The 12,370-nt window shown below is 49.8% G+C and overlaps 1 protein-coding gene across 1 annotated transcript in view; it reads left to right on the top strand.

Annotated features, from left to right (window-relative positions):
- Positions 1 to 3,889: 3,889 nt before the first annotated feature.
- Positions 3,890 to 12,370, top strand: part of GPA33 (glycoprotein A33) — a 36,949-nt gene continuing 28,468 nt past the window's right edge. The window contains exon 1 of the mRNA XM_026509462.4: positions 3,890 to 4,022. Within this exon, the coding sequence (XP_026365247.4) occupies positions 3,980 to 4,022 (43 nt within the window). The 5' untranslated portion in view covers positions 3,890 to 3,979. The remainder of the gene's footprint in view (positions 4,023 to 12,370) is intronic.

The raw sequence follows: 12,370 nt of genomic DNA, 5'->3' as shown, positions 1-12,370 counted from the left end.
AGAGGCTTAAAGGACAGGTTTTTGGGGGGGCTCTCTCTTCATACCCTCTTGCCTGGGGCTACCCATTCAAAGTCTCTCCAGAAGACGGTCTAACACCAAAAATCTAGAAGCATGAAACAAACTGTATCTCAGCCCCATGTCAATCTAGAGGGCGCTGGGAAAAAACACCGGTATACAGCATGGGGAGGGGCCTCGGCTAGATGTCGGGAGAGCACGTCATGCTGCTAGAGGGTATAGTCACGGCTTGTGACCAGGGTTACATTTCTTTGAACAGCAAGGACCCTGGGTAATAAAGTGGGCAGTGGTGCTCACCGCCCACAATCCCCTCCCCACACTCACGTTCATGGTGATGGTCAAGTGGCAAGCCTGGATGGTGTAAGAATTCCACGAGCTTCAGGGCCCCTGGGCGGCTCAGTTGGCTAAGCATCCAACGCTCGATTTTGGCTCAGGTCATGATCTCAGGGTTGTGAGACTGAGCCCCACATTGGGTTCCATGCTAGGCGTGGAGCTTACTTAAGATTCTCTCTCTCCCACTCCCTCTGCCCCTCCCCCCACCATGCTCCTTCTCTCTAAAAAAAAAAAAAATTCCACGAGCTTCATAAATTTCAAATGAGCTCATGACCCACTCTACTCCACTTTGTCACCTCTTACTATCACCATGTCCAAAGCAAACCGAAAACCCAGTAGCTCAGCCCCTCATCCCACACATTCTATAATTACACCTTTATCCATCAATTCTTCCATCCATTTGTGTACCCATTCACAAATTACCCACTACGCATCAGGCACTCTCCTTGACCAAAGTTAGTAAGACACATAATTACATGCTCAAAACGGTCCTTCTTCCTAGCGAAGTGGAACAATGCCCTGCATATAGTATCATCAAAAACTGGCTGAATAAATGAATGAGCTCACAGTTTATTAGGAGGAATGAGACACAGGTCAAAAATAACTCAAGCATAAGGCAGAATGTTGTTAGTATCCTAAGAGAGATCCAGAGTGCTGTGTGAGTTCAAAGAAGGGAAGAGCCCTTCTGGCTGAAGAAATCAGGAAAACCTTCATAGAAAAAGTAATAATATACGCACTGGCCTTTAAAAAACAAGTTGGATTATAACAGCGGATGTGATGGGGGAAGGAATGGTAGAGGGACGAGCATGGACAAGGTTTGGGGATGTCAGTGGTTAGAGCCGAGAAGAAAGCAAACAGGTTGTGTGGCGGAGACTTGGCAGGGCTGGAGTGGGGGCTCCTTTGGAAAAAGTGGCCGAGGAACACGCCTCTGAGGAGGCACATGGCACCACCATTGACCAATCATCACACCTCCTTCCCGAGGGTCAAAATAGGGACTCAGGAATTGACTGCCAAGGAATGACCACAACTGAGAAGCCATGGGGGTTCCTTTCACACCCATACACTTCAAGGTTCCATAAAGATGAAAGATGGTTCAAGAGAGAGGTGAGATGAGGGGGGAAGGGTCAGTCAGGGTAAAGCTCCAGATGACAGGACACCAACACAGAGAATGAGAAGGTAGCAGAGACGTGGGGGAGGGAAAGATGGAGGTGAGCCAACACACCTAAGAGAGGCAACAGGTAAGGAGGGCACCACTCAGGAGGAGGACACGGCCTCTGTCCTCTTTATACTCTCAGTTACCTACAGAGCGTGACATCAGGCCACAGAAATAGTGGACTGGAAATCAGAAAACCACCTACAAGCTGTGTGACCTTTGAGAACTCATTTCACTTCTCTGAGACTCAGATCCCTGTTTGTCAAATGGAGATCCCTAACACTCATCTCCCCATTTTGTTCTGACTACCCAATCTAAAGTGGGACCCCTTCCCCTGCTCTAATCTCATTCTCTGTACCATGTTCCAGGCTATGTTCCCCATAGCACCATTACCCTTTAAGTAGGGTGACCCACCATTCCCACTTGGCTTGGGACCAAGAGATTCCAGGGAAAGGAACTTTCTGTTTTAAAACCAGAACAGTTTCATGGGGGAAAAGATAGTCCCTTTAATAAATGGTGCTGGGAAAACTGGACAATTACATGCAAAAGTGTGAAATTGAACCCCTTTCTTACACCAGACACAAAAATAAACTCAAAATGGATTAAGGACCTAAGTGTGAGACATGAAACCATAAGACTCCTAGAAGAAAACATAGGCAGTAATATCTTTAACATCAGCCACAGCAACATTTTTCTAGATATGTCTCCTAAGGCAAGGGAAGCAAAAACAAAAATAAACCATTGGGACTACACCAAAATAAAAAGCTTTTGCACAGCGGGAAAAAACCAGCAGCAAAATGAAAAGGGAACTTACTGATTGAGAGAAGGTGTTTGCAAAGGATATATCCTATAAGGGGTTAATATCCAAAATATATAAAGAACTTATATAACTTAACACCAGAAAAAAAAAATGACCTGATTAAAAAATGCACAGAGGACTGGAATATCATTTTCCCAAAGAAGACATGCAGATGACCCACAGACATGACAAGATGCTCAACATCACTCATTATCAGGAAAATACAAATCAAAACCACAATGAGATATCCTCTTACACGTGCCAGCTTGGCTAAAATTTAAAAAAAGACAATTACAAGTGTTGACAAGGATGTGGAAAAAAAGGAACCCTCGAGCATTGCTGGTACAGCCACTGTGGAAAACAGTATGGAGGCCCCTGAAAAAATTAAAACTAGGAATACCATATGATTCCGTAATTCCACTACTGAATATACACCCAAAGAAAATGCAAACACTAATTGGAAAAGATCTATGCACCCGTCTGTTTACTGCAGCATTACTTCTAGTAGCCACGATCCGGAAGCAATCCAAGTGTCCCCCGACAGATGAGTGGATGGAGAATATTACGCAGCCATAAAAAAGAATGAGATCCTGCCATTTGCAACAGTGTGGATGGACCTAGAGAGCATGAGTGAAATAAGTCAGACAGAGAAAGACAAATGCCATCTGATTTCACTTACATGTGGAATCTAAACCAAAGGAATAAACGAACCAGCAAAAAGCAGAAAGAGGCCCATAAATACAGAGAACAACTGATGGTTGCCAGAGGGAGGGGGGGAAATGGGAGAAGGGGAGCAGGAGATACAGGCTTACGTTGGGGAAGGACTAAGTCATAGGACTACAAGGTACAACACAGAGAATTACAGTTAATGGTATTATAATAACATTGTAGGGTGACAGGTGCTGGCTACACTTGCGGCGAGCAGAGCACAGAGTATAAACGTGTTGAATCACCTTGTTGTACACCTGAAATTAACGTCACATGGTGTCTAGTTCAACCGTACTTCAGTCTTTTTTTGGGGGAAAAAAAAAAGGATGGTTGCAAGCAACCTGAGACAAGCTGGTCAGGTTTTTTCTAGGATTGTCTTCTTTATTTACTTGTATACTCTATCTCCCCAACCAAATTACCAACTCCCTGAGCGCAGAGACTTCCGGTCTTCTTGTGCCTACGTCCGTCGCATGGGTGGGGTGGGGGTGGTAGAAAAGGGAGGGAAGTAGGAGACCAGATCGTATCGCTCTTGGGAGTGTTTCAGCGGTTGTGGGCAACACCCTTTTTTAATTGGCTTCGAAAACCTGCCTCTGAGATCATTCCCTTTTTATGACAAGATGGTAATTTCCTTTCTGTTACAGAAGCCCACACCTTGGTGAGAAGCCCAGGACTTTGTACACCTGCTAAGTGGAGAAAAGGTGGGGGCGGCAGGTGAAGATGGGGAAGGCTCCTCTTGGGCCCGCTGGTAGAGTAGGCGGGGCACGGGTCCAGTCCCATAGGTGAGCTCACCTGCCAGTCCAGCTGAGCAGCTCGGTGGGGGGCCAGGCTGGGCAAAGGTATAGAGGAAAAGGGAAACCACAGGGACAGAGGGCTGGGCCCGGCCAGAGGCTGCTGTAACTTTCACGAGTCCGCCCAGACCTGCCGGGGCCATCCCTGCCAGGCTGGGCTTGGGGCACAGAGGAAGCAAGACCATGGTGGGGAAGACGGGGCCTGTGCTGTGGACGCTCTGGGCGGGTGAGTAGACCCTTCCCCTGTCCAGCACCCAGGGGTGGGTGAGACAAGGGGACTGAGGGCTGACCGTCTCCCAGCGCCCCCCAGGGATGAGGGCCAGTGATCGGCTGCATTCCTGCTGGGCGGAATTACACGTTCTGCTGTGAGGGCAGCGGCTTCCAGGCCAGCCCCCGGGAGCAGAATGGTTTGTATATGCATATTAATAAAAAAAATTCCAGCCCATTTCTGGAATGAATAATTCATAAATTCTCAAGACCATAAATTCGGATCCCAAATCAGATCACAAGATCTGACATAAGATCTGAAAAGAGAGACTAAGTATTTGAAATCAAGGTTGTCCCGGGAAATTCAGGATGTGTGTGGCTCTGGATACGTTCACTACCTGGGATCTTAACCACTGCCTTAAAACTAGAGAAAAAGGCCATGGTAAAAGTGACAACTTCTCTATCACATATCAGGAAACCAAGGCAGAGAGACAACGCAACTTAATAGCATTCCCAAAGCAAGAGAAGACGCAAACCCTTCAAAAACCAAACTAGAAAGTTCCTTTCCAAAGGTCAAAGCTCTTCAGCCCTTCTGATACTCTGGTCATTGACAACTGGGAAGATGGGGAAGCCCCACAAAACAGAAGTCAGACATTTGTTGATTTAATAGTTAAATCCAAGTCAAGTGCTATTAATTAGCCAAAGTCGTTGCGTGGGGCCCATGGAGTGTTTCCGGGTTAGGACGGAGGCGTTGGCATTAAGGGTACCGGGCACAGGGAAGACGTAGAATGGAGAATGGAAGTTGAGACATTGGGGTTGGGGAATTTGAGGAGTATCTTTAACTCAGTTATTTGGCTATGCTAAGAAATCCCATTGGCCTGTAATTTAGAAACTGTTGCAAGCTTCAGGGATGTGGTAAGAATGGGGAGAAGGTAAAGAGTTTTACCAGGAAACTTAGGAGCCCCAAGGCCTGGGAAGTGGGGTCAAGGAGGCTCTGATTTAGAGCTCGATTTTCAGCGCCTACAGCAAGTGCCAGGACCAGCGGGCCTGCCTGCCCAGCCGGCCCCACTGCTCCCCTCGCTCAAAACCTGACCTTTGAGCCTTTAGGCGGAGGTGCTGGGGAAGGGCTGGGTCCAGGCTTAGAGGCAGACCTGGAAAGGTCCATCAGCTCAGCCTGGCTCAGCCCCACCACGAGACCCAAGTGACTGGGGGCAGAGATGCCCTCAGGGTCAGGCTAGAGGGCCTGGTTGGTTCATTCCCTCCTCCAAACCTCTTTACTGAGCACATAGTTTGTACAGCAGGTGTCCCAGGAGTGAGGACTGTGGAATGACTGCAGCCCCGGGGGCACCTGTCTCAGCCATCAGATCCAGACAGTAAGGATACTTCAGGTCCCGAGGGAGGGAGGCTGCGAGGAAACGACCATCCTCCCCGGACAAGGCCCGGGACACTCTTACCCTTTCCTTCGGAGCTGGAAGTCTTGCCCAGGAGGCCTCCACCGCTCCCCCCGCCCACCCCCAGGACACATCCTTGCATTTGCAGTCTGGCTGCAACCAGCGCATTTTTGGCCTGGGAAAAAACTCTAAAACAAAACGCTCTCCCAGCTTAGAATGAAAAAAAGGGGCCTTAACTCTTGAATTGCCCGGAGCAGTACGTTTTCCCTTTTCCTTTGAGAAGTCACATGACCCCGGGGGTGAACTCCAGTGGAACCAGTTCTGGGGCCTGTGTTCAGACTCAACTGCGTTTTCTGCCCCCATCCCCTTCCCCCCACCCTCCCAGACTGCCCAGTCCTGATTCACCAGCGCACCACCTCTGCCTCCATATCTTACACTAAGGCGCAGGGGCTGGAGCCATGGGGCAGGGGAAGCCTGGGTTGGTGGCCGGGTCAGTGGCCAGCTCGGGGGCACATGGACAATTTGCCAAATGGAAATATCTGGAGACAAAACAGCCATTGCCCTGTGCAAGTGAGCAGTGAAGGTGTTCAAGGTCAAACCTAAGAGCAACTGGGCGGCCCTCCTCACCTTGTCTCCAGAAAGCACAGCATAGGGAGGAGTAGAGAAATGAGGGAGGGCTTCCTGAAGGAGGTGGAGCTTGAGCTGGGTTCCAGAGGACCTATTGGCCTTTGCCCTTCTTCCTTTCTCCATCTGAACCTGCATAGCCATAACCTAGAGTTTGGGCTGGGCGGACCAGCACCCAGCCGACAGACTTCGGGCAAGCAGAAGATGTCACATATGGAAGGGACCCAAATAGGAGGCAGCACATTCGAAAATCTAAAAACAATACTAAAACCAACTGAAAATCAGCCTGACGATTCTAAACACTGTCAGTGACGAACACTTCACCCTCCAGGAGCAGACGTTCCCACCCTCTCCTATCACAGGCATTGAGAGCGGCAGCCTTCTTCCTGTACTGACTTTAGCCTGGGGCAAATTAGTTCAGCTTCATAAACCTCAGTTGCCCACTCTGTGACATGGGGACGGTCATCTATAACGTGTAAAAATGCAGTGTGCCTCCCGCAGGGTTGTTAGGGATGGTAAATGGGTTTGTAAATGTAAAGAGCTTGGAAGAGTGCCTGGCACATAATAAGCTTTCCATAAATACCCATTATTATTATTATTATTATTATTATTATTATTATTATTATTGATATTATTCGTGTGGGCAAGTGTAAGTTACAGAGAATTAGTAGACTTTGGTGATCAGTCGCCCGAGTGCTGGGATGTGGTCGAGTCACTGTGGGGGAGCCCTGAGTTATCAGCACCCCCCAAAGGCTGCTAGAGAAAACACCCCAACTTGTGCACAGAACTGAGGCTCTTCCCTCCCGGGAAGTTTTCCAGCCACTAGATTCCATGAGACTCGATGTGATGGCAGTAGTGGCACAAAGAGGAACCCACCGGAGGAAAAACAGTCCGTAAGCAGCTCTGCCTGGAGTCACTAAAAAAATCTTTGAAGACTTGATAAAAGACACAAACAAAAAAAGTCCCACTTTCCCAGAACTAGAGGAGACCTTTTTGAAGGTTAAATTAGAAAAACAGAGGAAGGCATGCTTTACACGGAGAAATAAAGGAATCTATAATCCCAAAATATACTAGATGAGAAAATACATTTGTTCTCCCCCATCTAAAGATATTTCAATAAATCCGTGGATGCTTGATCCATTGGAGGGGCGGGAGGGTCTTTCCTGGGATCTAGGCATCCAGCTTCCGGAACTGAGGCTGACAGGTCACTGTAGACTCCTTCCCAGGGTCTTGGCTAGAGCCACAGTCCCAGCAGGATAATTTTCCTGAAAAGACTTAATACTTGTCAGCTCTGAAGTGCCATGTTCCTGTTGGTCACACGGGCTTGGGGAGCTCCCTGTGGTCCCCCCTGCCAACATGTGGCATATTTGAGCTCAGCGTGACCTGCACATCCATTCCCCGTGCAGTGACCCGGCCCAGGCTCTGAGGTTTACAGGGCTCAGCCTCAGACATGTGCATCTGATGAGAATTAGATGAGAGAGTGGCCTTGTGCCCAGTTAACCTTGACTCTGAGACAGTGGTATTCAGGCCAGAGCCAGCGTGGTGTGAGGCTGCAAGGGTGTCCAGCCTTTCATCCGTTCCCTGAGTATGAGCCCCGTTGCCACTCCAGTCCCCAGCGCCTGGCTTCCCCCTGGGGCCCGGGCACCACCTGCTGCTGGTGTCTGAGCAAAAGTCAGAAGCCAGTGCTCCCAGGGAGGGCTCACGTGCCTGGGGAATTACCATCTGCTTTCGGGAGATGCAATCAGGATGAAAATGCCCCAGTCCCAGCCACAGCCTCGTGAATGGTCAGCCTAAGAGAAGTATGTGTGCAAATGGGGAGGAGTGATGGTTTAGGGCAGGGGCTCCCTGGCTGCCCATCAGAATCACCTGGGTAGTAAAAAAAACAGATGCCCAGCCCCCCACCCCCCGACCTTCTGAATCAGAATAATGGGGGGCAGCATCTGGGTTTCTCTCCGATTTTGACAAAGTTACCCAGGTGATTCTGACGTGCACGTTTAGAGTTAGATGCTGAAACTCGAAGGAAAGCAGGTGCAATCAACAGTCACCTCTGTTCCCCTCAGTTTTGCGCCATCTAGTGGCTTCCCGAGTTACTGTCCAGCGCCGGATTGGGGGACAACTGAGGGCGCCAAGTGCATGCATTCTCACACGTCTGTGTGTAGGGAAGTCACCCGGGGACCTTGGTAAGATGCAGACGGATTCAGTAGGGCAGGGCCCGAGAGTCTGCTTTTCTAACAAGCTCCAAGTGATGACGCTGACTTAGGGACCACTGTTTAAGAAACAAGGCTCCAGGGAGGAACTGGTTTGTGGGCGCAGGTGTGACCCTCATCCTGCCTTTGTCCCCCAGTCCCATCCCCAGGCTTCTGGGTGACCCAGCCATACTGCTTGCTGTGATGCTGGTCCCTGGGAGGCCTGGGGGAAAGTGTGCCTGGCTCAGCCTGGGCTTGTATTCCTGGGAGCGCTTGACCCCGCTAACCCCTCCCTCCCTCCTTCCTGAAACTATTCTGTCCTGTCTGGTGACACACCCTCTCCTGGTTCTCCTCTTCCTTTCAAGCCTTCTTTGCAGCTTCATTCTCCTCTGCCCACTAGGAAATGTCAGAGGTCCTCACACCAAACCCACTTCTATTTTCACTAGGTCCACATTCACATCTTTAGGTGACACCCGTTTCCAATGGTCTCACAACATCCGTCTTCAAACCCAACCTCCGTCCTGAGCTACACACCCACAGATCCAACAGCCCAGCCCACGTGACCTCTCAACTTAAAAAAAAAAAAAAGATTTTATTTATTTGTCAGAGAGAGAGAGAGCACAAGCAGAGGGAGAAGCAGGCTCCCCACTGAGCAAGGATCCTGATGCGGGGCTCGATCCTAGGACCCTGAGATCATGACCTGAGCCGAAGGCTTAACCGACTGAGCCACCCAGGCGTCCCGTGACCTCTAAACTTAAATGGCCCAGAAGCACTGCAAATTCACAAGCTGAAAAGCAACCTCATCATCTTTTCCCCCCACCTGGGCTTTTTCGTGCTCTCTGCATCGTGAACGAGCCCCATCCACCCGAGAATGAAAGCCAGAAACCAGCAGTCATCTGTTACAGTGGTTCTAGTGCGATGTGATAAACTACCCTGAAAAAAATGATCAAATAATTTATTTTGCTCACAAATCTACAATTCGTACGGGGCTTGGCAGGGACAGTTCGTCTTTGCTCCATGCAGCGCCATCTCCTTGGTGCCTCGCTACAGACTGGCTTCTTCGACTTTCTGGAACGTGCCCCACCTTCTCCATGCCCAGACCTCTGCACAGTGCTCTTCTCCCTCCACCCACCTCTTTTCCAAATTTCACATGGTTCACTCCTGCTCATCTTCCAATGTCAGCTCGACAGTCCCTTCCTTAGGACAACCCCTTCTCAGCCCCAAATCTTGCTTTATCCTGTCATCGAACGCGTAACACTTGTTTCCATGGTGGTCTTACATTTTTCTCTGGGATTATTCATTACAGTTTGATTCACCCAGACAACCGAGTGCTATGACAACAGGCACGGTGTCCGTCTCTGCTTGTCACTTTCTCCCCCGAGTCCAGCACAGTGCCTGCAACACGGGTGCCCAGCAGCCATGTGCTTTATGCGTATGAATGAACGAGAACCTACCCTTCAGAACCTCACTAGGCAGGAAGCTGGTTTGCTTTTAGTGTCTCCTCTCCTGCCTTTCTCCCTTTCCCTCTTTCTCTAGGCAGTTCCAGCTTCTCTCCAAGCCTCAACTTTCTAATCTCATAGGCTTCTATCAAAAGTTACCCATTCTGAATCCCTTTGGAGGGTTTGATGGATAAGAGGGACTAATTAGGGAAATGGGTTAGTCCTGCAAGGGAAAGGGAGTCACTCAGTGTGTCTTCCCTCCCTTCCTCCCCTCCCCCCTCCCAGATTTTCATTTGAGCAGCAGCTTCAATGGGAACTTCATTACTGAGAAAGTTGGTGGAAGACATATTTGACTTGGGGGTTAGTAAAGAGAGCTGTCCCGCTAACTACTCCATGCTGGCAGGGCTCAGGTTTTACCCTGTCTCCTCTCTGCCTCGAGAGGAGGCTCGGCTTGTCTGTTCCCAGATCACCCTGTCCCTGGAGCAGCCCTCTGCCCTGAGCAGCGAGCAGCCAGCGGCTGTCACACTTGGAACCCGCCTCCTTCCTGAGGTCCCTTCCTCCCCTCTGCCACCCAGTGACCTCTGGGCTGCTTCCTCGTTTTCTGCCCTGGTGAGTCAGGGCTGCCATAAGCACCTGTTCTGCGTGGGCAGAACACAGTGACGGACAGATGCTCCCACTTAGGGACTTGCCTCTCCGCACACGTGGCAACAGGTTACACTTGCTGCGAGCAAAACCGGTCTATCCTCCCCTAGGACCCGAGCCCTCCCCCCACTCCCCTTCTCTCCCAGGCTGGAGTCTTCCTCCAACTGGTTTCTCTTCTATTTTCAGTGTCTTCCTTTCTCGGAGCTCCTTTCCTATAACCTACAAGCCTGCATAAGTCTCCCCATCTTCCAACCCAGAGGAAGATAAAGAAACTTTCTCAAGGCCCTCTCACTTCAGCTTTTTCATTTCCCTGGGTTTAGGTGAGCTCCTTGGCAAAATAGCCTGGCTATTTGTCCTACTTCCTCCATCCCAGCTTGATTTATAAAGCTGTAACATGGCTTTGTGATTACAAGAGCAATGCATGTTTACTACAGAACATTTGGAAAATAAAAATATACAGACAAGAAATCCGGAATTTACCCATGATCCCAGAATCTAGAGATAACTGTTATTAATACTGTATTTTGGTGTATTTCCTTCTAGAATTTGCTCTCTTTCTGTGATTATGTGGAAATGGGATACTGTTGTATATACAGTTTTGCATCTTGCTTTATTTTCTTACACAAGTTCAACGTCCTGAACAAACTGACTCCCTTGGGGACAATTTCAAGTCCTTACCTCCTCAATAAGCCTTTCTCTCACCGTCCTCCTTCTGGGTGGTGACACAGCCCCTCCCCTCTCTCCTCCTCCACTCCCCTTCCTTAACCCTTGCATTTCACACTTAATTAGGCTCCATGAGGCTGCTGACTGGCCGTGACCTTTAACTGCTTCCTGGGCAGGGACTGTGCCCCAGGCCACTGAACCCACAAGGTCTTATTAGCACCCAGCTCTGCAGAAACCTTGAGGTGGGAACTGGCAAAGAGTAGACACAAGCAAAACGTGAGACACAGACCCTGTGAGAAGGGGCATACCGTGTGCCGAGAGGAGAGGAGGCCTAGCTTGCACCATAGAAGCTCCAAGAAGTTCCGAGAAGCCTGCGAGCTGGGCCTGGCTGGGCCCGGATGGTCCTGGCGGTTTCCAGAGGAGGGGGCCCGTGAACCCGCCTCTGCTCATTTTCCCAGTGCCTTGCGAGGGGGACCCAGGACTAGGACCTTAGGAAAAATCCATTGAATTGATCGGAATTTACAGATTCCGAAACATGCGTGTTGAGCAGTTCGGCAAACACTGAGTTCTAACCACCCAGGCCTGCACCGCTGCGGGCGGAGGCAGGACGATCCCACTCGCCCTGTGGGAACTGCCCCTCCCCGGCCAGGGCCTCGGGCAGGCTGGGACACCTCTGGCCTCCGGCACTTCCTCGCTAGGAATGCGGTTTCTCCGAGCAAATGCATTTGCCTAAGTGGGGGCCTGATGGCCAGGTTCCCGAGGGTTCCCATAATGTGCTGCCCATAATGTGCTGCGTAGGCCTCGAGCAGCCGCTTCCATCAAGCATTTCATTATCCTCCTTGGATGTATTACTCTCTGGTTAGCTCTCCAGAGACGGTTTATTATCTTCTTAACAAACCTTAATTATTTACAAGCAGTCGTCAAGGCTTCAGGCTGGGTCTCCACGCCACACCCTTCAAGGGAATTTCAACGGCCTCTCTCATTTCCTTCTGGGGCATCTTGCAGACTCGCCTTGCCCCCTCTAGGGGCTCTTTTGAGCCTTTATTTGATTTTGGGGGGCATTTTCTAGCAATCTGTAAGATAGGTTCTCCAACAAGTTTCTCTGTGAATCCCACCCGTCTTTTAGGCTTAAATGCTCTGTAACTCGTTTATTTGCGGTCAAAGAGCACTTAACTTGAGCACCTCCGACGTCAGGCACTTGGGTGAGCCCTGGGGGACACGGAGATGGAGAAAACAGAGTAGCAGAGAAAGATGTGACAATAGAGAACGTTGGTCTGGCTCGTGCTTGCGTGCCAGGCTAGAGACATGCATGCCCTCTAAATATGGTAAGTCGTTCAACCCTCACGACACTATTGCTAGGTAATCATGTTACCCTCATTTTATAGTTGAGAAAACTGGGGCACAGAAAAGTTAATTAAGTTG

The sequence above is a fragment of the Ursus arctos genome, unplaced genomic scaffold (genome assembly GCF_023065955.2).
Source record: "Ursus arctos isolate Adak ecotype North America unplaced genomic scaffold, UrsArc2.0 scaffold_2, whole genome shotgun sequence".
Classification (NCBI taxonomy): Eukaryota; Metazoa; Chordata; class Mammalia; order Carnivora; family Ursidae; genus Ursus; species Ursus arctos.
Note: the sequence above shows the minus strand (reverse complement) of the source record. Positions and strands in the feature narration are given on the sequence as shown.